The 25574-nt window shown below is 43.3% G+C and overlaps 2 protein-coding genes and 1 long non-coding RNA gene across 11 annotated transcripts in view; 2 read left to right on the forward strand and 1 right to left on the reverse strand.

The window, feature by feature from the left end:
* PPEF1 (protein phosphatase with EF-hand domain 1) overlaps positions 1-3568 on the forward strand; it is a 56715-nt gene extending 53147 nt beyond the window's left edge. The window contains exons 16-17 of the mRNA XM_073328038.1: positions 1961-2045; positions 2242-3568. Coding sequence (XP_073184139.1) covers positions 1961-2045; positions 2242-2426 — 270 coding nt within the window. The 3' untranslated portion in view covers positions 2427-3568. The remainder of the gene's footprint in view (positions 1-1960; positions 2046-2241) is intronic.
* Positions 3569-4631: 1063 nt separating this feature from the next.
* LOC140915958 (uncharacterized) lies at positions 4632-24458 on the forward strand. Its single transcript, XR_012160330.1, has 4 exons — positions 4632-5200; positions 5548-5653; positions 6353-6592; positions 23650-24458. It is a non-coding gene; the product is annotated as an uncharacterized lncRNA (long non-coding RNA).
* Positions 15794-25574, reverse strand: part of PHKA2 (phosphorylase kinase regulatory subunit alpha 2) — a 70841-nt gene continuing 61060 nt past the window's right edge. For 8 of the 9 annotated variants that reach the window (XM_073356658.1, XM_073356649.1, XM_073356639.1 and 5 more), the window contains 2 exons: positions 19246-19446; positions 15794-18652 (listed from right to left, as the gene is read on the reverse strand). In XM_073356658.1, the coding sequence (XP_073212759.1) occupies positions 18479-18652; positions 19246-19446 (375 nt within the window). In that variant the 3' untranslated portion in view covers positions 15794-18478. The remainder of the gene's footprint in view (positions 18653-19245; positions 19447-25574) is intronic. The other variant, XM_073356619.1, reaches the window with a different exon arrangement.

The raw sequence follows: 25574 nt of genomic DNA on the forward strand, positions 1-25574 counted from the left end.
GGCCTTATAAAAGCCAGGGAAGCCAGGAGCAGAAGAGACACCCTCTTTCTAGCTGTGAGAGGGAGGGACCTGGCTGCAGAGACCGGAATAGAGGACCTAGTTTGGTGCAGGGCTGGGGAAAGGCCAAGGGAGCTGGGGAGCTCTGGCCTAGAAAAGCCCCAGGCTGCGAGCCTGGTAAGGTCTATTAGGTACGGGGGTTGCAGGGGCAGCCACGCGTAGGCAGAGGCAGCAGGTCCAAACCCAACCTTGCTGGTGATGAGTGGCTCATACTGCAGTCTGCCCTAGGGCGCAGGGGCTAGCTGGTGACAGGCAGGAGCCTACGACTGAGGTGAGGTAGGGATAGTGGGTGGGGGGTTCCCCTGGGAGGGAGAGACCCAGAACTGTGGGGTACTGCCAGGGGGCAGCACCCAGTGAAAGGGGCACCGGGGTCCTGGGAGGGACACGGGAGCCAGCAGCAAGGCGAGACACCGGCCTGAAGAGGGCGCTCCAGAAGCTGGTGAGCTAATTCCCTGAGATGAGTAGCAGGGGCCGCGGCCGGTGAGTCTGTGCCCGGTTACAGGTAGGCATACCTTAAATCTAGCTAGCATGAGTAACAGTAGCAGTGAACACGTGGTGGCATGAGCTTGTACTTGGGCTAGCCACCTGAGCGCAAGTCCGCTGGGGATCCTGGGTACATACTCAGGTTGCTAGGCTGTGCTGAAGCCCGTGCTTCCATTTCTATTGTTAGCTGTGCTAGCTAGATTAAAGCTGCCATGGGTATGCCTACCTGTGCTTCAATCATGCTTTCACTTGCAGTGTGAACTTTCCTAAATAGGAGCACTTGGGTGCTGAGCCCTTTTGGAAGTCTGGCTTGTTTGTCGGTAGCTACCGGTGTGGTGCTCCGCTCTTGTTCGATGATGATAACAGTCAGCTGCATGCGTGTTCCCTCTGTGTGCTGCCCCAGCTCTGCGCAGATAGCTAACACAGCAGACCCCAAGAGAACCCCCAAAAACCACAGACTCTAGTAAGGTACGAAGGAACCTGAGCCAGGTTTATTGTCAGATGAAGTACGGAAATAGATCCCTATAGACTCTACAGGGCATATTACGAATTTGTGCTCCCTGGCAATGGACACAGCTCAGTCAGTGGCGGGATACTCCACTGCCCTCTAGGCTGGACAAAGATGTGTGCTCTAGGACCTACTTTTATACTGTTGCAGGACAGATTACTCATCATAGTTCAAACGAATCTATCCATCATGTTGTCCTTTTGACCCTGTCTTTAAGATGCACCTGCCTGTTCCTTGTTACGTCTATGGATTGTCTTGCCACCGTCTTGGCACAAGTTCTCCTCATTAGCACGTGTGTGTGTGTGTGTGTGCGCACGTGCCTCTAACAACCTTTTCTTGCCAACTTCTGTGAGTGGGACCTGCCTCTGGCTCACAGCCCAGCTTTGCTTGTCACTGCCTGGAAGTACTTTGGTTCAGGCTTAAGGCCTCAGACTGGGCCTCTGATACAAGAATTTATGTTTCAGGGTGTCCTCTTACTACATGGCCTGTAGCTGAAGTTTCCATTTTTTTTCAAAGTAAGAACAGTCGGGTCACTTTCCATATGCACCTTTAAGTTGTGTGTCTTTGAGAGCATAATATGCAGCACCCCGACAAGTTATTTGCGCTTTCATTAATAATCACTTATCATAGATGTGAAAGGCTCCTTATCCCAGTGACAATTCTCACTGCCACCCAGTGGCAACGTATCTGGCAACTGAAAGACAGACAAGTATTGTCTACTGCGGTTTGTTCAGGGCCGGAGAGAAACCCCTGCTTGGAAGCTGTGCTAAAAGAGTCTTTTTAATGTTTGAAAATGTATGCTTTGTGTATTAGTTTTGTTTTTTAGATTGGTACAATGTCTGTCCTGTTTGTTAGTCTAAATCAGATTGAGGTACGATCTGCCCACGGATTGTAATTTCAAAATCTTTTTAGGTTCAACCAGCTTTGGTGGAAACCTTGTACAGATACAGAACTGATCTGGAGATAATCTTTAACATCATTGACAAAGATCATTCAGGTACATTGGGGTAATTTCTGCTTACTACTACAGGTCTATGAAGCATCTATTTGTTGTTATTGTGGGTAAGTGATGTGTGTCTCCAGCCGTCATTATATAGCAAATAAATTCCAAAGGTGGTAGGTGGCAGATAGCCCTTTTGAGGGGAGACAGGTGAGTTGAATAGTGCACTGCTTCCCCCTTCTGTCTCCTTTAGGTCTGATCTCCATTGAGGAATTTCGCCAGACATGGAAGCTCTTCAATTCTCATCTCAAAATCGACATAGATGATGAATCCATTGACAACCTAGCCCGCAGCATTGACTTCAACAAAGATGGCAGCATTGACTTCAATGAATTTTTAGAGGCCTTTCATGTGGTTAATAAATTTGAAAACAAGTAGAAGCAGAATTCGTGTCAGAAGTTCTTGTCAGGAACTTGCATGTTTGCTGGTGATATTATGCTGCACTGAGAAACATAATGCCTGTCTGAGAGAGAATGGACTGCTCGTTCTGATAAGGCAGCATGGTAAACATATGAGGTGGAGAACCAGAAGCATTGTGCTGTTTGGGGAAGTCATTGCTCAGCCACTTGTAAACTGTGGACAGCTGCTACACAGGAGGATATTAATGATGAGAGAGAAGAGATGAAAAACTTTAACTGCCTTCTTATGGGGTGGTTGGTTGCCTGATGGTAGAGCAGGACACGGCCATATTAGCAACTTGTTTGATTCCAGTCCTTGTTTCTTTATCGCCTGACCATTGGGAACTTGATCACTGCCAGTGTAGCTCCTTTAACCTTGTGGGAAGTTAAGGTGATCTTCTTTGTGTGGCTCAACAACAGTCCTCACAGATGAGAAGAATTGATGTACTCTGAAGGAAGTCCTTTCTGGTCCTGCTTGATTGATCAGATGGTGTTTCCAATGAGGGATATGATAGGGAAAAGTAGAGATCCTTTGGACCAGCTATTCCTAAGGTTGAAAACTGAGAGGAGAAACACTCATCTACAGAAACTATTCTACATTTAAACTAGTATTTTGCATGATGCTAATAAATTAATAATTTCAGTTCAATACTACCTCTCTTACTATTGTTTACATACATAGCCTATTATTTAAAGACAAAGTGTTTGCTTGTTACTGATTCCCCCGTGTGCTAGGATAGTTAATGAAATTCTTTTGAAAAGCCTGCCCTTATGTTGTTTTTTTTTCTGAATAGGTCTCATTATGATAAGAATGGAGATCCATTAAGTTTAAACTCAAAATACATGTTATTGTCTTGCATGGGCATAAATATGTGGTCAATAACAGAATAAAAATCTTAGCTTTCAAAGCAATTAAAAATGTGGTATATTATCCTGCTTCACTGGTTTTGGTCTTGTATGGATCACAGTAGAACACTGATTTCCTCCATAAATAACTTGGGCATTTTATTAAAGAGGAATTGACTAAGAAAATGATGGTAATAAGGAAGCTTTGTGGCACTGCGCACGAGATGCTTCAACATAGCAAAGACAAAGTTCTTGGATTTGAACATCATATGGAATGGGTACATGGAACACAGTCGTACAAGGGGTTTACATTCCAAAAAAGCAAAGTGTGAGATATTAAGAAAATTACTGAGCTTGATGCAGTGGGAGGAAGTATCTATGTGGAACAATTCTGGAACATTGTGTGCCATCATAAACCGCAACAAATGACACTTTCTCTGAAACAGAATAAAAGAAAGAATAATAGGTGGCCAGTGTTACTGTAGAAGGGACTGCTTAGTGATATTAGGGTTAACAGAAGAAGCAGTATTTGTCTGTACAGAGAATTAGCTTGCAAAAAAGCAGAATCAACTAGTATGATACAAAGGGGATAAGTAGAGTAATAAAGGCCTATAGGTGAGCTTGTGAAGTCTTACTTTAACAACAAAATGTTCTGGCCATTGGGGCCTAATCCCACTCTCACTGAAGTCTAAGAATATTTTTCCATTGGAAGGATCAGTCCCAGTTAGAAGCACTGAAGACCTTGTAAGTACTGCATGCAAAGGTATCAGTAAGAAGCATGTGTGGATGACACTCGTTTCAGGTTTGAAGGCAGTGAACTCATGAGTTTACTTGAATCATTCCAATTATTTTTCAAGCATGGAGAACAAGGAAGGTACCCCAGGACTGGAAAAAATAATGGTGATTATTTAAATAACACTCAAAAACAGAATGGGAGGGAAATGATCTTCCAGATATCTTCCTTACTTTTCAGTTGTAATTGAGGTAAAAAATGCTTGTACTGTAGATTTGCATTTATATATTTTGACTTTTGACAATTCAGACTTTGAATTGTCTACTCACATTAATAAACTAGTACTATACTAGGCCTAAAACACTACTCTTTATCCAAGCAAAGCTCCCATTATTTGTAATGAGAATTTTGCTTGAGTCAGAAGTACAGGATCTAGGTGTCTTGTTTTTCATTGACTTCAACAAACTTTGTATCATGCCCATAGTCTTTAGATACTTTGGTGCTTCTGGCGGGGGTCAGAAAGGGATTAGAAGCAGCCAAGGGAGGTTGCTTGGGTAATCAGCCACAGGTGTGGTTGCACCCAATTACGGAACAGCTGGCCCTGATAAAAGGGCAGGCTGAGAGAGTAGGAGAGACTCTTGCTCCAGCTGAGAAGTAGAGAGGACGCGGCTGCCTGGGAGAGCAAGCAGGGTACCTGAGGCAGAGCAGAGCAGGGCTGGGGAAGGGCAGGCAGAGCTGAGGAGATGTGGCCTGTTGAGTCCCCAGGTTGAGGCTTTGCTAAAGGCCAGCGGAAGTATTAGGGCTGCAAGGAGGCAGCTGCGGCTAGAAAGGCAGCAGGTCCAACTCCCTTGCCAGTGATGAGTGGCCATTACGGACTGCAGTTTGCCCCTGAGAGCAGGGGCTAGAGGATGAATGGCAGCACCCACTGAGGCAAGATGGGTAGAGGGGGTTGGGGTTCCCCTGGGAGGGGAGACCCAGAGTGTGGGGGTACTGCTGTGGGGCAGTACTCCAAGATAAGAGGTACCGGGGTCCGGGAGGGATGCGGGGCCTGAAGTGCTACAAATGGTTGAGATTTACAGAAAGCAGGTACCGGTAGGAAGACACCAGCCAGCAGGAGGTACTCCGAAGCTGGAATCGAGCTAATTCCTGGATGACCAGCAGGAGACGCTACACTGGTGAGTCGGAGCTTTGCTACAGTGCTGCTATAACTATAGTAGATAAATTGAGCTCTTTTCTTTTTTGAAACTGTTAAAATTGACTACCTCCTGTCTCAAAAATGCAAACTCACTTGTAAGAAATATAGGAAGGTGCATTTTATTGGAAAAAAAATGGCTTTAAAATTAAAAAAAGTGAGAATCCCAAATAGAAATGTGTGGCTTTTATATTTCCCTCATTTTCTTATTCAAGGGCTGACTGCGAACAGCAGAATTACTTTGACTATTGTTTCAGTGTGTCTTTAGAAGATTCTGCTTTATAGAGAATGAAGATGCTTTTGATAATGCATTATTTTTCTTTTCTTCAGTATATACCAAACTTGGAAAGTGAGGAAATATACAACAGGCCACCGTAACGTTAACATGATCTCCAAGTCGGGAAGCCCGGAGGTGTGTACTGCAGGTGACTTACAGGTACTATAAAGGAAATGATACTCTGCAGACTCCTTCCAGAAGAAAGCAAAATCTGGAATTTGGCATCAGTTCTTGCTTTTAAACTGGGGCCTGGTCTATGTTACAAACTTAGGCCAACATAAGCCGCATTAAATCAATCTAATAATGTATGTGTCTACACTACCAAGTCCCTTCCGCTGACCTAAGTAAAGTCAACTTCTGTACTCCACCTCCATTAGAGGCTTAGTGCTTGATTCGACATCCATGGGTCGACATGGGGATAGTGTAGACACTGCATTGTGTAATTCGAATGAATTGGCCTCAGAAGGTGTCTCTCAGTGCTCCCCTGTGGAGAATACTTTCAATTTGACGGCACATCAGCCAGGTACACAGGAAACAGACTCTCCCCTGTTAAAGCCCCGGGAACTTTTGAATTTTCATTGATCAGCATGGAGAGCTTACCAGCACAGCTGATCATGGAGACTCAAGGCTGCAAACGTGCTCCAGCAATAAGATCCACAGCAGGTGGTGGATCTTACTGCCGTGCGGGAAGGAGTCTGTGCAAGCAGTGCTCCAATCCAGGAGAAAAAACGCTAACATCTATGCCAAGATTGCGCAGGGCATGGGGACGCACAGCAGTGCAATGTGCAAATAAAGGAGTTTTGGCAAGCATACCGGAAGACAAGAGGGGCAAACAGTCGTTCTGGTTCTGTCCCACAGACATGCTGCTTTTATGAGGAGCTGCATGCGGTTTTCGGCAGTGACCCCACCACTATCCCAAAACATCCCGGGTGAACTCGAGCAGCAATGAGGAGGACGTTGTGGAGGAGGAGGAGACTGTGAGGCAGGCAAGCAGAGGATCCATTCTCCCTGACAGCCAAGAACTGTTTTTAACCGTGGAGCCCATCCCTTCACAGGACCAGTTGGCAGCGGACCATGATGTCAGGAAAGGCACCTCTGGTGAGTACATATTTCCAATCAAACTGTAGGGGTTACATGCTATGGTTTTTTTATGTTTAATCTGAACAAAAAAGAAGGCGTAGGGGGTATTGATAGCCACTCCAGCTACGCAGAGAGTGCTGTCTGAAAAAAGACTGTTTATGTGCCTGGGATGGCCCAGGAATCCTCCATGGAGATGTCTAGGAAGCTTTCATGAAGGTTTCCGGGAATGGCTGCCTTATTTCGTCCACCATGGTAGGACACTTTCCCGCGCCACTCCAGTATTAACCCTGCTGGCATCATTTCAGCACACAGCATTGCAGCATAAGTACCCAGACACTTACAGCATCTGCTCCCTTTCCACCTCTGTTACCCTCAGAGTGATATTCCATAGGGTCACCTAGGGAAAACGGGGGAAGTTTTGAATGCTAGCCCTTAAACTGCAAACGAGTAATCCGTCCCCTTTTTGGTGAAATCTGGGTTGTGTATGTAATCTGTTTCCTGAGCATGCCATGGTTGTGGTTGGAAGGCGTCACTGTGTATTGCAAGCAGTATTGGGGCGGAGGGGGACAGTGGCTGCTTCCTGTTTGTCTCCATCCCCCCAACCCATTGCTGCTTTTGTAAAAAACAAACTATTTGGGGGGCTTTACACTGGTGCCTGCCCTCAAGCACCATCCAGCCTGCTGCTTTTCTCAAGTACCAACCTGTGATCCCAAGGATGTCTTACAAAAGCAGCAGCACAAGACGTCTCACGGATGCCTTGTGGCCTTACTCACCATGGCTAGAGCAGCATATCGGTTCTTGCAATAGCCAGTGGTTGTGATTACACTGGGGCTTGCAGTGAAGTGTATTGAGGGCTGTATTTTTAATCAAAAATTTATCCTTGCACCAGAAACAATGTATACACTGGTTTCAGAGTAGCAGCCGTGTTAGTCTGTATTCGCAAAAAGAACAGGAGTGCTTGTGGCACCTTAGAGACTAACCAATTTATTTGAGCATGAGCTTTCGTGAGCTACAGCTCACTTCATTGGATACACTGTCAATGCTACCCTTGTGCTCTGCATTCCTTGGAGCTGAGACCTTGTCCGTCGGCACATCCTCCACACCAGGACAGAGAATTTCCCAGATTAGAAAGCGGAAAAAGAAGACTTGGGAGGACCTGTTCAATGAGTTAATGCGTGCCTCCGAGAGTGACAAGACGGAGCGCAGATCATGGAGGATTACCTTGACCAAGAACCAGGTCATGGACAGAGAGGACAGGAGATCATGCAAGGAATAAGAGGGTGCCACACAGGCAGAGATGCTGCAGATTATGAGGGAGCAAACAGACATGGTGAGGCATCTGGCTGAGGTTCAGGAAAGGCAGCTGGATGTTAGAGTCCTGCTGCAGCCTACGCTGAACCTGCTGCCATCATCGCCCAGTTCTACATCCTCCTCCCCAAAACGTCCTGTGAGGCGAGGCGGGAAAGTCCGGCATCCCGTTGCACTCAACACGGGGGGAGAGTACAAGGACCAGAAGGCGCCCATTCTCAGACTTTGATTGTTCTTGCAGTGCATCTGTAAGCAAGCTGTCCTTCTTTCTCCCCTCACTGTATAACAGATAACCTGGGGCAAAAGGTTCTTACTTTTCTTTGCTGTCTCTGTGTCTTTGTGTGCATAATAAAACTTAACAAATTGAGGAGAAAAGGCTCCTTATTCATTCAACACACAGTGGTTGGTGGGGGTGGAGTTTACAGGGGAGAAAGTGCAATGGAGGGGACAGTTTGGTAAGGAACAAAACAGATAAGTGTCACATTACTGTGGCTCATTGCTGAAACTGGTTTTCAAAGCCTCATGGAGACACAGATGCTGACCCTCATTGTGCTCTTCTTATTGCCCTGGTGTCTGGCTGCTCAAAATTGGCTGCCAGACAATCTGCCTCAACCCCCCCACCCCACCAGAAACTTTTCTCCCTTTGTTTCACAGACATTATGGAGCAGGCAGCAATAACAATGGGGTATTGCTTTCACCAAGGTCTAACCCAGTAAGCAAACAAACCAGTGCCCTTTTAAACATCCAAAGACACATTCCACCACCACTCTACACTGGCTCAGCCTATGGTTGAACCGCTCCTTACTGCTGTCTAGCCTGCCTGTGTACAGCTTCATGAGCCATGGGAGCAAGGGGTAGGCTGGGTCTTCCAGAATCAGAACTGGCATTTCAACATCATCAGTGGTTATTTTGCAGTCTGAAAAGAAAGTCCCTGTGTGCAGCTTTCTGAACAGATCTGTGTTCCTAAAAATGCACGCGTCATGCACCTTTCCCGACCATCCCATGCTGATGTCAGTGAAATGGCCCCTGTGATCCACCAGCACTTGCCACACCATTGAGAAGTACCCCTTGTGGTTTATGTACTCTTTGGCCAGGTGGTCTGGTGCCAAGATAGGGATGTGTGTTCCGTGTATCACTCCACCGCAGTTAGGGAACTCCATTGCGGCAAAACCATCCCCTAGGTCCTGCACTTTGCCCAGAGTCACTACCTTTCTTAGAAGTCCATTGATGTCCCTGCACACCTGGATCACAATAGATTTACCCACTCCAAATTCATGCCCTACTGACCAGTAGCAGTCTGGCATTGCAAGCTTCCACAGAGCTATTGCCACTCGCTTCTCCACTGTCGGAGAAGCTCTCATTTTAGGATTGCTGCACGTCAAGGCTGAGGAAAGCGCTTCACACAGTTCCTGGAAAGTGCCATTCAAAAGTTCTGCAGCCACTGCTCATCATCCCATAGCTGGATAACGATGCACACACACCCCCAAGTCAGTGCTTGTTTACTGGGCCCAGAAACGGCACTCAGGCGTGTCAAGGTGATGCGTGACTGTCGACAGCAACTGCCAATGGCTCCACTTTATGGCTGTGAGCAGGGCTGCTTGCGTGCCGTCGCCTTGTTCTGTGCTGCGGCTCCTGTAGCAGCGGTGTAAATACTGCATGATAAGGTGCGAGGTGTTTGTAATGCTCACAACAACAGTGTACAGCTGAGTGGGGGGCCATGCTTATCATGCTATGGCATCTGCATGGGTAACCCAGGTTTATGAAAAAAGGCGTGCAAAGGCTTGGTTTGTTGGCTGTTGATTTCAGGGCGGGAGGGAGGAAAGTGCATCATGGGAGGCTAATGCCATGTTCCCATAACCACCTGTGCCAATGTTTTATCCCATAAGGCATTGCAAGCCCAGCCCAACATTCTACTCAGCTACGTGCACTGTGAGCTAGCTACTGTCGATGCAAGCCCTGCTAGTGAGAATGCACACGGCCGACATAATGAGCGTAGTGTGGACACGCAGGATCGACTTGCTTAAATCAGGGGCTTGATGTTGACTTACATGCATTCAACTTAACTTTGTAGTGTGGACCTGGCCTGGGATTATATACATCCTATTGTTTGGGACACTCCCAGAGCATGGGGGCACATAGTTAGTAGCACTCGAAATCGCTGAAAAATACCACCCACATTCATACTATCCTTGCTGTTAGGTGTTTTCTACTGAAAGCCTGCCCACAAAAGATGCTAAATAAAAGAAAGGGCAGCTGTTTTGTGCTCTGCAGCTTTAGTTACGGACAATTTGTCATGTTTTAACCCCTGAGATTTGAGAGGCTGGCACTCCTTGTTAGGTTGATTTCCTGCAAGCGAATTACTCTTCAGGCCCTGCTAAAAATAATAGAATTTTTAAAGAGAAAAGCATCCCTAAGCATCTGTGGCTCTGGTGCTGTCTGTACAGAATATCATTTGGGGCCCTTCATAGATTCAAGCATCCAACCACGGAGCTCAGCAGTAGGATGAGGGCCGTAATGGGATGTGCCCTGGCCTTTTAAGGGAAATTATAAGCAAGCATGTGCCAGTCCTGGTTCAGTGCCAACAATGGCATTCTGGGAGATCTGGCCCTAAAATGGACTGAGGGGGTTGCAGGATCATGTGTCTGAAGGAACATGTGACCGAGCTAAGATGACTGCAGGACTATATATATATGGCATGGGTTGCTTTTTAAGGCATGGGGAAAAAGCAGACCTGGCGTTCAGACCTGTGACTAAAGCTGGGGAAGCAGCCCAGAAAGGCGCTGTAGTGAGAGCCTGTGATGGGGCAGAAACCCCAAAGGGAAGTAATCTGTTCACCACCCGAAACAGCTAGATGTGAAAGGACTCCAGGGAGGAGAGACACACACCAAAGCAACAATTTACCAGGCAACCCTGCAGTCCTCCAGCCAAAGATGGGGCAACTGATGTGACCTGACATCAGAGAGGTAAGGGAACCTGTTCCATGAGTTCACTGCTTATTTTGTAATGAAAGCGGTGCTGAGGCTCAAGCAATTAGGTGCTGGGGCTCAAGAAATTTTTTTTACATTCATAACTGATGTGGCAAGCCCTGTGATGCCAGGGCTATGAACTGTCAAGCCTAGAGGTGCTGGGGCTCAGCCCTGGCAAAAATTAAGCACTGCATGAGTCTACATCAGGGCGGGCAAACTTTTTGGCCTGAGGGCCACATCAGGTTTCCAAAATTGTATGGAGGGCCGGTTAGGGGAGGCTGTGTCTCCCCAAACAGCCAGGTGTGGCCCAGTCCCTGCCTCCTATCCGACCCCTCCCCCCCCGCTTCTTGCCCCCTGACAGCTCCCCTGGGCCACCTGCCCCATCCATCCCCTTATGGCACTTCAGGATTTAGGGAAGCTTATTTAGAAAATGTTCATTTAAATCGCATTTATTAAAAGTTCTATGCAAATTTGCCTTTGTAATAACTAAAAGAATACTCACACTTCTAGAAACATGCATACCTCCTCATTAGGACCAAGCCTCCAAGAATTTGGAAATAAATTTCTTGTCTAAGCGTGACAAGAATTTGGAAATAAACTCAAAGCACCTAGTATGCTCTGGTGACAGTCTGTTCCTTGGCCCTTTCAGCTGCATTGTTTTTAAGAGCAAATATCGTGAATCTCAATCGTGGGAGCTGAGTTTTCTGTTCCATATGATCGATCGTTTCCTTTGGGTGCAGAAATGCAGTACCTAACTACAAGGAACGCTTTGTTATATGACAACTCATGAAATTCAGTCAGATTTCTAAATAATCCCAACTGTGTAGGGTGCTGCATTATGTGCAGCTGTCAATGACTTTGAATTCTATGTTCCTTGGGTTCTCTATTGCATGCAAAAGGTTTTTAAGACCGTGGAATAGGTCTATGAAGCTGTACATGCTTCTTCTGTATATGTGGGTATAGATCTAGAATCCCAGCTCTGTGGTATCGAACTGTAAAACTATAATTAATAGGAATTTGTCCAAAAGGTTGCAGTCCACTCATAAATGACCCTGCCTATGGAAAAAAATGGGCTCAGTCAGGAATCACAACAGGCTTTCATTTAAAATAATCAAACTGCAGGTATGTAGCACACAGAAATGTAAACAAGTTTCATCAATACTCATGCTTGACAATAGGTTCCCTGAAGTGACTGGATGTTTTGCATCAAAGGGATCAGAATTCCCACTTCACTCATAGCATTTGGGATGTCAGTCTGTTGTTATGCTGCGCCCCTCACTGGAATATAAGGGTTCGAAGGCAGCTAAAGAATAAAGGGGGAGCAGGGGGGAAATGTTCTGTACATTTCAGACTCTCAACCTGGGTTAGTTTGATGCCAGATATGGATAAAAGTGTCAAGTTGAGGGCAGGGGAAGTTCTTACACATGCCCATCCCCCCAATAGGCCCAGGAGACAGCTAGGTAAAGGCAATGCCATTTCCTGAAGGATTTTGAAATTTGTCTTCATTTCACCTTGGAACAAAACCTGAAAACTTCAGAATTTCTGAACATTGCTTTTTTATTTCAATGTTGACTTTGGACAATTTGTACTATATGGGTTTTTTTTGTTTTGAAATTACTTTTTCATTCTCAAAACGTTTTTTATCGTTGGATCTTTTTTGTATTTTCTCCTAAATGCCATGTTGGTGGAATTGCCACAATTTCACAAAGCTTTTCAAAAGAACTGCATTTTCTGAGGGGGATCAAGGTTTTCCTGGTCAGTGCTAGCCCTAAACATTGTGACTATGGTGCCTGAGAACTCTGCCCATGGAGGTTGGGTTTGGCATAAAAATGGCTTGTGGTTAAAAGACATAGGAGCATCTTCACATGCAGTGATAAGGGCCAGGGCTAGGGGGTAGAGGCAAAGCACATCGCCCATTGTGAGAGGTATTTGGCCGGAGGAGAAAACAAGCATGTACAATGGTACTGGGGATGCACACTCCAGAAAAGTGTCCTCGGTCAGCTGGCTGGAGGTGGTATATGCTACCCCTCATCCCCTTTAGGGTTCCTAGAAGTTTCCCAGAGAGCTTGCTATGCAGGGGAGCTTCCTGCCACTCAGCAGGAGGATAATGGAGAGCTCATACCTCATGCTCAGTCATGGGCAATAGTGTCCTGAGCCCCTTCCCTGGATAAACAAAGGTGCTGCTGCTGAGAGGGAAAAGATGCTCAAGTCTCTTCCCTTTATGCTGCCAGGTTCCAGGGGAGAGGAGCGCTGGAACAATTTGGATAGTGGGGGTGCTGAGAATGATTGAACCAAACTGTAATCCATGTATATATAACAGAAATCACTTCAACCCTAGTTCTAGCACTTATGAGCTCTGGGCTCTCCTTCCACCCTTCCTGCTGTTTAGAGGAACGGGAGCCCCAGTTTCCCTCCTGCCCCCACCCCATCTACATCTGATAGTGGGAAGGGCTGGACACATTTTTTCATGCTGTGCATGGATGGTGATGTTCTGAGTGAAATTTTAAAAGCATTTTGGGATCCTTTATAACAAGAAAAGAAAGAAAAAGAAACCCTACCAAAAACTAATTTTGTAAATAATACCATGTAGGGTAAAAAATAGAAAGTTTCAGCCCAGGGATTTGAAAGATACATTTAGCCACAGTTAATTTTACTGAAGAATAACTCACTCAAAGCAGAGTTGATTGGTGAGCAGAAGAAGATAACCACCTTTAAAGCTTTTTAAATTAATCCCAAAATGTAGTAACATCCTCTGCTGAGCCACCATTTCTAAAGTCTGTTTACATCTGGAAAACCATGGTGCATTACTGTCCCACTTTACACTTAAAATAGTTCATATGAATATGGCTGGTGCAAAGAGAAGCACTGCATTCTCATTTTTAAAAAAGTACTGATGATCATAGTGTGGACATACATACACACGAGGCTATGAGCCACAATGGCTGGCTAGCATGCATTCTTTTGCTCTCAATATTGACCTACGCTCCTACAGTATATGCTGTATTAATGATATTGGTCACATGCTGGCCACACCTTCCTCCAGGGCTGGGAGAGAGAGCTGCACCTGTAGGAAAGATCTACTTTTACAATATATTTTTTATAATCTCTTTTGGAGGAGTCCTCTCTTAAGAGCACACACTTTTTAAAAGTAAGCCTATGACACAACTCTGATCGGGTGTTGCAGGAAGGACCTGCTGGGGCATTTTGAATAACATCATCAGAAAACACATATCCCATCTATATTGTGCATTATGAGCAACAGGGAATGGATCACTTGACGATTACCTGTTCTGTTCATTCCCACGGGGGCACCTGGCATTGGCCACTGTTGGAAGACAGGATACTGGGCTAGATGGACCTTTGGTCTGATCCAGTATGGCCATTCTTAGTATCCACATATTAAGAGATCCATTACTGTAACCTCTCATAGCATTTGTTAAAAGTACTAGACGTATGTAAAGAAGTTGTTAGTGACAGATGTGTACGCTACCTCTAGCCACATTTTTATGAGACTGGTGGTAAACCCAGCACTGGTGGCTTACCACTCAGTGATCCATAGATATGTGGCTGGGAATATCCAGTGGAGATTTCTGCTGTATTTAAACTGCACCAATGTTTCCATAACAGGGGTACAGACTGCCTCTTAGGAATAGGCTATTGAGCGCTCTATGTACACTAATAGCCAGATTTTTCAAGAGTGCTCAGCTAGCAGCCTAGTGAAGTCAATGGAAGTCTTTCCACTGACTTCAATGGGCAGTGGATGAGGCCCCAAATTAGGCTTGGCCCTGCTGGGGGAAATGGGACATTAATGAAATGAGAGTTTAGATTCAGTTCTTGATTTGTTTCTCCATGTATGCTGTAGAGTGCCTTCTGTCATGGATTCCTTTGTAACTAACAGCCAAGGTAAACTTCATGATGATGCACATCCACTTACTTATCCTTCAGAAAAGCTATGTCAATGCCAAGATAGCCCATGTGGTTGCTTTGGACAAGTCACTTCATTGCTCTATTTCAGTTTCCCCCTCTGTAAAGTATGAATAATATTTACCTTCAAGGGTGTTGTGAACAACTTTGCCAAATTCTACTTCCCTGGAACAAGCTTTTTTTAAAAATTTGATGAGCAAGTAACCCATAACTAATATGAACAGATTTTTGTGCCTGGCCTATTAAGTTTTCCTCTCTGTTTTGTAAGGCTGTCTGAGGACTGATTACACACAGTGAAAGTGAAGAGTGCTACGTTTAGGCAACATGTCAGAACTAATGATTAAACAGTAAAAGCTTAACAAAATTCTAACAACAATGTTAAACAGTTAAGTATCTGATACAATTGGGAGAGGGGAGAAAAGAGCATTGATTCAATGAATGGAGACAACCCTAATACTACTTCATGCAAAAGTTGGACGTACCACCTCTATACAGTATCCACTGTATACGAGTACCATTTTATTATTCTGGTCCCTGCACCATCTCAGACCAATTTTCTGTTTTTAGACATGTCTGATATTTCAAGGAAGTAGTGTAGGTGTTTCCTTCATGACAGCTGCAGTCTGCTGATGCAAAAGCACTGCCTGTCAAACTAAAACAGTGGGTCTCAGTTGGTTCTATTTCCATTCCATTAATGCCCCAATTTCCAAGACACATAAGGTGTCTGTTTACCCTTGTCTTATTTATTTTCCATAAATTAGGTCCCAGAGTTAGAAGTTGGACATGTCATTCATTTTTCACTCCTCTGGGATGCCTGACAACCAAATCAAGTCTTTGGTAATGAGCTTACCCTAAATAAACTGAAAAAGATTTTGTCTAGCTGGAAACACACACTGGAATCAATAATGGTTGATTCATAAACTCCCTAACACATCTGAATCCTCTCCAGAGAGGTTGCTACAACACACCTTCAGGACCCAGTTAAGTTTTCCCTGTTTCAGGAACAATGATTCCACCAATGCATGGTACAGATTTTAATGTATTCCTTTAAAAACAGAAGTTCAGGAGACAAGGCAACAGATGAGTGAGTCAATCTAGAAGTATACATGGGTGATTGGTCCGTTCACACTGCAATTCAAAGTTTGCTGTACTGTTTCTCATCCTTTTGTACTGAACTGTCCCAGACTTCTAAATTACATAAAAGTATTTTCCTATGACTTCACTTCACTGATTGTGTTAGTATCACTTTTAGACAGACTAAAACCCAGTATTTCTAAACCATGTATGTTCATAAGCTAGTTCATATTATGAATGGTAACCTTTTTTTTTTAAAGTTACATGCACACACAAATTTAAATTTGTAAATGGTGGAATTTTGCTATGGGCCCTAATCTATTTTAAATCTCTATTTAGCAGCATTCAGATGTCAGATTTTAGCAGTCTTCTCTTGTTCTACAAATTTTAAACAGTTAATGTCTCAGACTGAATTAAAAAAGCACATTAAAACAGATTTGAGAGAGAACCTTCTTGCATCTCAATCAAAGGGCTCTGCATGAAAAGCATGCTCTGCATGATTGACATTACCGAAGCTTTATAAGGAACCTAATAAAATAAGAGTTTATATAAGTCCCTCACCTATGAACATGCATACACAGCATAAATTACTTTTCAATGTATGGCTTGCCCTGTTTAAACTGGAGAAAATTTTATTTACTTGGAAAATGAGCTAAATCAATCTCTCAGCACATGTATAAAAACTGAGCTATGATTAAACAAAAGTACAAATAGGCATCTACAAGATACTGACTTACAACTGCATTTGAGCTACTCATCCCTGCTCCTTACACCATTAACAACGCTTTGCCTGGGCAATATGCACATATGCACCTGCCTCCTCCCCCCAGGTACATTCTATCCAGAAAGGCTGTGCATCTTCTTGCTCTTTGGGAAATTCCTAAGCCTAAGACATAGTAAGGGACAACTCTATGGCACTCATCTCTCCAGCCTGCACCAAATACTGTCTGGATGTGCATTGCTGTGGGAGCAGTGCACTGTAGTATCTTACAAGATACCCAGCTTTGGGGGGGGGGTGAATTTGACTCCTGCCACCTAGCTTGGTTGAGATCATGTGGATTGGGCAGATGATATTATTTTTCCTCTGACAACACATTTTGGAATTAGGAAAATAGTTAAAAATGTATGAGATGGAAAAATATTTCCCTGTAGAAAGACTCCAATAAGTGCTGTTCAAAAGTTCTAACAACACTAGGACCATTTTTCTTCGTAGGGGTGTTGGTGCTTAAGGAAAGATCCCACTCAAGGTCACTTATAAGAAGTAAAAATGAGAGACTGGATGGTACCATTTCTACTTACCCTTTTACTAATCTGCCACTTGGAATCTACTCCAACCCTTTCTTGTGCACTGGCCAGTAATTACACCAACAAATGACTGTGCTATTGTACCTCTCTAACAGGGGTCTAGCTAAGAACCAGTGGATACTCATTCAGCCCATTCCACAGGAGGAAGCCTCACCCCTCAGTGGAAGTCAACAAGGGGAAATCATTGTCTTCCTCCACCTTGAGCTCACCTGGGTTAAGCCACAGGAGGGAGCACTGTGGCTCTGTATATTTAATATAAACAAATACAACAACAGCCTACATATTAAAGAGTACTAAGTATTATCCTGGTGCTGTTTAAAGAGAGATTTTTCTATTAGGGAGAACACCACTAATGGTTCTAGTTACATCTGATGAAGGAGCATCTGTCTAATCAAAGGACACGAAACACACACCAACTCTTCCTCTAGTAAGTACAGATGGTATTCTGGAAGGGCGACACTTAAGTATCTCATCTTCTAGGCCATTTACAGTGGACAAGATATTAAGATTTAGAAAGCATGCTTGAGCGAAGGAAACATATCTTTTGGATCTGTAGGCAGCTGTTTATTCATCTACCCAAAACGATCATAAGCATAAATCATAAGCATAAAACTGTCTTTAAAAGAGGAAGTCAGAGATCAGCTTCTCCAAAGCTGCATTGGTCCAAACGATGTAGCTTTCTCAAGGCAGATGCTATGTCATCAGAGAAAGGCTACCGATTTATGACAGTCATAATTCTGATCTCATGCTTGACTTCATTGGAGTTACTCCTGCATCACCCTGGTGTAATTGAGATCAGAATCTGGCTCAATGTGTATTGAAAATAGTGCCTGGGTATCACATGGAAACTGAATAAATCGGAGAAAGAGAACCCTAAACTGTGCTTTAACTATTCACAACATCAACATACAGAAGCCATGCTTAAGAGAGAGTTAATTAATTCAAATATACAGAAAAAATCTACTCTCTTTAGTTGGGAAATTTATGCCAGAGGAGCATCTCCCTATTTATATTTTTTGATCTCTACACTAATTATTTTCCTCTTGACATAAGTGCATAATTCTTACTTAATTTACTTTAAATTGCACATTGCACTTAGGGCAGAATAGGCGTCACTCATTGTACATGTTTCTCATGGTTCTGGAATTAAGCCAAATTCCATCTTCATTGTTCAGCTGTCCCTACAGATTGGTGCTCACATATGATGAGTGGCGTTTAAATCCTGTGGAGTCAAAGACATATGTTCAGTAAGTGAAGAGGGAAGAGAGAGGAGAGGGGGAAAAGAGCTTCTGAATCTTTACTTTTGCTTTTCATCAAGAGGCATAGCCTATTGCATCAGGCAGCCTGTACTAGGCAGGAAATCCTGTAAATAGGTGGCTACAGCTTTCGTTAAGTATGTCATAGTTCCATATGCCCCACTTGGAGCGCTGTCATAGAAAAAGTGGCAAATTCCTGTGGCGAAGTCTCGCTCCAAGAAGTCATCATTTGCTCCAAGTGATTTCTGAGAGGGGGAAAATAAAAAGGAGGGGAGGAGAAAATCAGATATCCGTGTTCAGATCAGAATTACTAAACTTAAAAACAAATACTAGACCAGGACTACAACTGTATCTGCACTGAATATGGAAAACAGTTCTCCCTTCATGAATTCCTTTCCAAAGACTGTAGGACAACACAGGTTATTTAGAACCTTTTTCTCTACCTATGCTAGTTCAGTTCTCTTAAGTTCCCCTTTACAGACCTTATTTTTTGCATTTCTCTGGTAACACATGACTAGCTTGTTTTTCCCCATCTCTACTTAAACACCGGCCCTTTGGTTTTTGGTAATCTGGTGAAGTAAAAGGTGATTTTAAACAGATGTTTAGACTTGAGAGAGCATTACCCCACTATAATTGTAAAACTGCAGCAAAAGAGACTGTATTTCATTAATTACAGGAGGTTTTAATCTTCTGAATACATTTTCAAAAGATGCTTACATGACTTGCTTTTTGTGGAGGGAAAAATAATTTTTCACAAATACCAAGAATGAAGTTCATTTCAAACACAATACCTTCCCAACTCCACCCTCAGATATTACTGGAAATCTGCTGTACCCACCTGTTCCTGAAGAAACAGATCATTAGCCACATGCACTATTCTATCCACATGGATTATGCCCCCGATGCTGGTCACCTCTATGTCCGACAGCAGTGTGAGAACAAGAATAGCTTCCACCAGCAGCTGTCTGTATTCAGGTTGAGGTACATGGTTCAGCACTGACTCCACATGAACAGCAAACTTGATTTCACAAGGTGTCATCTGGAAAGTTAGGTGGTAGGTTAGTGGAAAGTAGGACTGTCAATTGCAAAAAGAAAAGGAGTACTTGTGGCACCTTAGAGACTAACAAATTTATTTGAGCATAAGCTTCCGTGAGCTACAGCTCACTTCATCGGATGCTTATGCTCAAATAAATTTGTTAGTCTCTAAGGTGCCACAAGTACTCCTTTTCTTTTTGCGAATACAGACTAACACAGCTGCTACTCTGAAACCTGTCAATTGCAGTTAACTCACGCAATTAACTCAAAAAAATCAATCACAATTAATTGCAGTTTTAATCGCACTGTTAAACAATAGAACACCAATTCACGAACAAGGTCAGCTCCCAGACTACTGCACTGGGCAGCACAGCATGGGGAGGAAGTGACCAGCCCTCTGTGGAGAAAGAAGTGGTTCGGGACTATTTAGAAAAGCTGGACGAGCACAAGTCCATGGGGCCGGATGCGCTGCATCCGAGAGCACTAAAGGAGTTGGTGGATGTGATTGCAGAGCCATTGGCCATTATCTTTGAAAACTCATGGCAATCGGGGGAAGTCCCGGACGACTGGAAAAAGGCTAATGTAGTGCCCATCTTTAAAAAAGGAAAGAAGGAGGATCCTGGGAACTACAGGCCAGTCAGCCTCACCTCAGTCCCCGGAAAAATCATGGAGCAGGTCCTCAAGGAATCAATCCTGAAGGACTTACATGAGAGGAAAGTGATCAGGAACAGTCAGCATGGATTCACCAAGGGAAGGTCATGCCTGACTAATCTAATCGCCTTCTATGATGAGATTACTGGTTCTGTGGATGAAGGGAAAGCAGTGGATGTACTGTTTCTTGACTTTAGCAAAGCTTTTGACACGGTCTCTCACAGTATTCTTGTCAGCAAGTTAAAGAAGTACGGGCTGGATGAATGCACTATAAGGTGGGTAGAAAGTTGGCTAGATTGTCAGGCTCAACGGGTAGTGATCAATGGCTCCATGTCTAGTTGGCAACTGGTGTCAAGTGGAGTGCCCCAGGGGTCGGTCCTGGGGCCAGTTTTGTTCAATATCTTCATAAATAATTTGGAGGATGGTGTGGATTGCACTCTCAGCAAATTTGCGGATGATACTAAACTGGGAGGAGTGGTATATACGCTGGAGGGCAGGGATAGGATACAGAGGGACCTAGACAAATTGGAGGATTGGGCCAAAAGAAATCTGATGAGGTTCAATAAGGATAAGTGCAGAGTCCTGCACTTAGGACGGAAGAACCCAATGCACAACTACAGACTAGGGACCGAATGGCTAGGCAGCAGTTCTGCGGAAAAGGACCTAGGGGTGACAGTGGACGAGAAGCTGGATATGAGTCAGCAGTGTGCCCTTGTTGCCAAGAAGGCCAATGGCATTTTGGGATGTATAAGTAGGGGCATAACGAGCAGATCGAGGGACGTGATCGTTCCCCTCTATTCGACATTGGTAAGGCCTCATCTGGAGTACTGTGTCCAGTTTTGGGCCCCACACTACAAGAAGGATGTGGATAAATTGGAAAGAGTCCAGCGGAGGGCAACAAAAATGATTAGGGGTCTGGAACACATGACTTATGAGGAGAGGCTGAGGGAACTGGGATTGTTTAGTCTGCAGAAGAGAAGAATGAGGCGGGATTTGATAGCTGCTTTCAACTACCTGAGAGGTGGTTCCAGAGAGGATGGTTCTAGACTATTCTCAGTGGTAGAAGAGGACAGGACAAGGAGTAATGGTCTCAAGTTGCAGTGGGGGAGATTTAGGTTGGATATTAGGAAAAACTTTTTCACCAGGAGGGTGGTGAAACACTGGAATGCGTTACCTAGGGAGGTGGTGGAATCTCCTTCCTTAGATATTTTTAAGGTCAGGCTTGACAAAGCCCTGGCTGGGATGATTTAGTTGGGGATTGGTCCTGCTTTGAGCAGGGGTTGGACTAGATGACCTCCTGAGGTTCCTTACAACCCTGATATTCTATGATTCTATGAATTGAAATTTATTAAATATTTTGGATGTTTTTCTACATTTTCATATATATTGTGTTCTGTGTTGTAATTGAAATCAGTGTATATTATTTTGATTATAAATATTTGCACTGTAAAAATGATAAACCAAAGACATAGTATTTTTCAATTCATCTCATACAAGTACTGTAGTGCATTCTCTTTACCGTGAAAGTGCAACTTAAGAATGTAGATTTTTTTTTGTTACATGACTGCGCTCAAAAACAAAACAATGTAAAACTTCAGAGCCTACAAGTCCACTCAGTCCTACTTCTTGTTCAGCCAATCGCTAAGACAAACAAGTTTGTTTACGTTTACAGGAGATAAAACTGCCCTCTTCTTATTTACAATGTCATCAGAAAGCGAGTACAGGCATTTGCAAGGCACTTTTGTAGCCAGCAGTGCAAGGTATTTACATGCCAGATACGCTAAACATTCATATGCCCCTTCATGCTTTGGCCACCATTCCAGAGAACATGCTTCCAAGCTGATGACGCTCATTAAAAAAAAAAGTGTTAATTAAATTTGTGACTGAGCTTCTTGGGGGAGAATTATACGTACCCTGCTCTGTTTTGCCCGCATTCTGCCATATATTTCATGTTATAGCAGTCTCGGATGATGACCCAGCACATGTTGTTCATTTTAAGAACACTTTCACTGCAGATTTCACAAAATGCAAAGAAAGTACCAATGTGAGATTTCTAAAGATAGCTACAGCACTCAATCCAAGGTTTAAGAATTTGAAGTGCCTTTTAAAATCTGAGAGAGACGAGGTTTGGAGCATGCTTTCAGAAGTCTTAAAAGAGCAACACTCCCATGCAGAAACTACAGAACCTGAACCACCAAAAAAGAAAATCAACCTTCTGCTTGTGACATCTGACTCAGATAATAAAAATGAACATGTGTTGCTCCTCACTGCTTTGGACTGTTATCGATCAGAACCCGTCATCAGCATGGATGCATTGTGGTTAAAGCATGAATGGACATATGATTCTTTAGTTCATCTGGCACAGAAATATCTTGCAACGCTGGCTACAACAGTGCCATGAGAACATCTGTTCTCACTTTCCGGTGACATTGTAAACAAGAAGCGGGCAGCGTTATCTCCTGAAAAAGTAAACAAACTTGTCTGTCTGAGCAATTAGCTGAACAAGAAGTAGGACTGAGTGGATTTGCAGGCTCTAAAATTTTACATTGTTTTATTTTTTAGTGCTTTTTTTTGTACATAATTCTACATTTGTAAATTCAACTTTCACAATAAAGAGATTGCACTACAGTACTTGTATTAGGTGAATCGAAAAATAGTATTTCTTTTGTTTTCTTACAGTGCAAATACCTGTAATCAAAAATAATATACAGTGAGCACTGTACATTTTGTATTCTGTTGTAATTGAAATCAGTATATTTGAAAATGTAGAAAACATCCAAAATATTTAAATTAATGGTATTCTATTATTAACAGCGTTGATTAATTGCAATTAATTTTTTTAATCGCTTGACAGCCCTAGTCGAAAGATAAACAGATAAATGCAAGACGATAAGGCCCCAGATCCTCCAGACACTTAAACATGTGCTTAACTTTGCACATGTAAAAAGTCCTATAGAAATGAATGGGATTATTTGCATATGGAAAACTAAGTACTTGCAAACTATTTGCAGACTCAAGGCTTAGCAATCCAAAAAAAATTCTGTAACTTCCAGAAAAGTCTGTTGTACAATTCCTATCAGTCAACACACATTGCTTACATATGGGAATGTTGATGCTTATTATCTTGCAAATTAATTCTTTGATCATGACATTAACCTCACACATTATTTTGTGTAGGAATCTTTTTGGATCACAGGTTTTGTTTATGAAGCCAAAGATATTGTAGAGATTAAAAAAAAGCCCACATCACCTGCTAAGAGTGAATGTTATCCCACAGACTGATATCTACACTGCTGGTAGAAGAACCTACTTTGCACTGGCAGAGCTGTGGAGATGTCACATTAAATGATAGCCTCAGGAGGTTATGCTTGTTGAGTTTGATTCCTATTAACAGTGAAATTAGATACTGTCAAGGTCAGACAGGCCTAAAAACGAATCCTATTTTTTGTAACTAGCCTGATGGTAGAGGGAGATGGGGGGCAGGGGAGGGGAAAACTTTTCACTTCCACAAAATAAGGACTGCAATATCACAAAAAAATTTTATCTTCTTTTGCAGCTGTTACCAGCACCATAACATAGAGTGATGTGTATGTTTCAAACGGGGATATGCACACTGAGCTGTGCCTCCATTGTGCTTGTCTGCTCTATTTGTATGAGCAGACAGGAGACTGCATTATATAGGTTTGTTGTCAATTTCAATACTCTACATGCTTACAAGAGTGAGGCAGACAGGTAGGATGGCATCATTTGCATGTATAATACATCAGCAAACTTAAAGCCAGACTGTCTAATTTTAGGCCTACCAATCCTAACCATATCCTGTTAATTCTGAAAATAGATCTGAAGGAGAGTGAATACTGTCCTATTGTTTTAACCAATTAAATGGCAATAAAGCTTACAAGTCAGAATATGAGAATCATACAGTATTACACTACACAAGGCAGACATTACGCTGTTACAGGGTATGGTATTCATTTTAATCAAACAGCAATATTACACTGATATTCCCATATATACCCATGGGTGAGGTGCCACCTTGTAAGTGGTATGGGTGATAGTCACACCATAGGAGGTATTGTCATCGGCATACATGAAATTGTTAAAACACATGGCTTGCTGTACCCAGTGCACTGCAAAAAGACTTTGCACTTCACAAGTATAATGCCACCTATGCAAACTGCACAACTGAATCAACCGTGGCATTTAAGAGCAAGAAAAGAAGTTTTTATTATCATGGTGAACAAAGAGCTGCCTGGAAACTGATGCTGGAGGAGCAGGTAAGAGCTGCTCCCACGGTGAAGAAAGACCATCAGCTCTGGAGACAAGGCAACCCTGGAGGTAAGCAGCTATCCAAAGACAGGCAATGTTGGGAGTCAAAGATCCCTGAGAGTGGAAACATTGTAGGGATTCGGTTGGGGGTGGGGTGAAATTCATGTGCTTCTCTTTTCCTGGTGGGAACAGACTCAAATATCTTCAAGTGACAAGAATGATTACAGTTTGCAATCTGTGACACAGTTACTCTCCAAATACTGAGAAACAGACAAGTGGAAGGGTTTAGAGACAATAATTTAACCTACTCCCTCTACAGCTCATTAGCCTTATGGCTTGGTTCCCTGTTTTATTGGCTGAGTATTATTACACTACGTCATACTGCGTCAGGATCCTAACATGTAAGATTGTTTGTGGTTCAGGTGGTGGCGGAAGTGGTAGGTGGGTCTCTTCAAAGTCTAGGATGATGAATGAAAGGGAAAACTAAAATAAAACATCTAGGTGTAGCATAAATGATCTACACTGACAAGGGAATCATTTGGAATCACTGAGTCCTATTGACGGATAGTCACAACACACAAAGAAAGGAAGACTCTAGCACTTGCTCTCTCCTTGGATTGAAACAGCTCAAATATGTTGACCTTTAGGGGATGCTGCAAAGCCTGCCTCTACTCACTGGCTTCTGAGGTGGCGTAAGAATTGCTGGAGCCACAGAGATAGGAATAGTGACAGAAATTTGGTGGGTGGGACTCTTAAATGTCTAGGTTTTTTTATTTTGTTGCTGGATTATTATTAATTGTAGATTTAGAAGTTGTCAGAAGTGATTCATATATTTTAAGGCAGAAGGCACTATTGTGACCTTCAGTCTGACTGCCTCCATAATACGGGCCATAGGATTTCCAGGTATTAATTTCTGTTTCAAGTCCAATAGTTGTGTTTGAACTAGAGGATGTCTTTCTGAAAATCCACCAATCTTGATTTTAAAATTTCCAGTGATGGAGAATCCACTACAACTCTTGGTAAGTTGTTCCAGTGATTAATTAACCTCACTGTTAAAAATGTTGCACCTTAGTTCCAGTCTGAATTTGTCTAGCATCAACTTCCAACCCTTGGTTCTTATTGTACCTTTCTCTGCAAGACTGAAGACCCCTCTATTATCAAATTGCTGTTCCTGATGTAGGTACTTGTAGACGGATTAAGTCACCCATAACC

This window comes from Lepidochelys kempii, chromosome 1 (genome assembly GCF_965140265.1).
Source record: "Lepidochelys kempii isolate rLepKem1 chromosome 1, rLepKem1.hap2, whole genome shotgun sequence".
Lineage (NCBI taxonomy): Eukaryota > Metazoa > Chordata > Testudines > Cheloniidae > Lepidochelys > Lepidochelys kempii.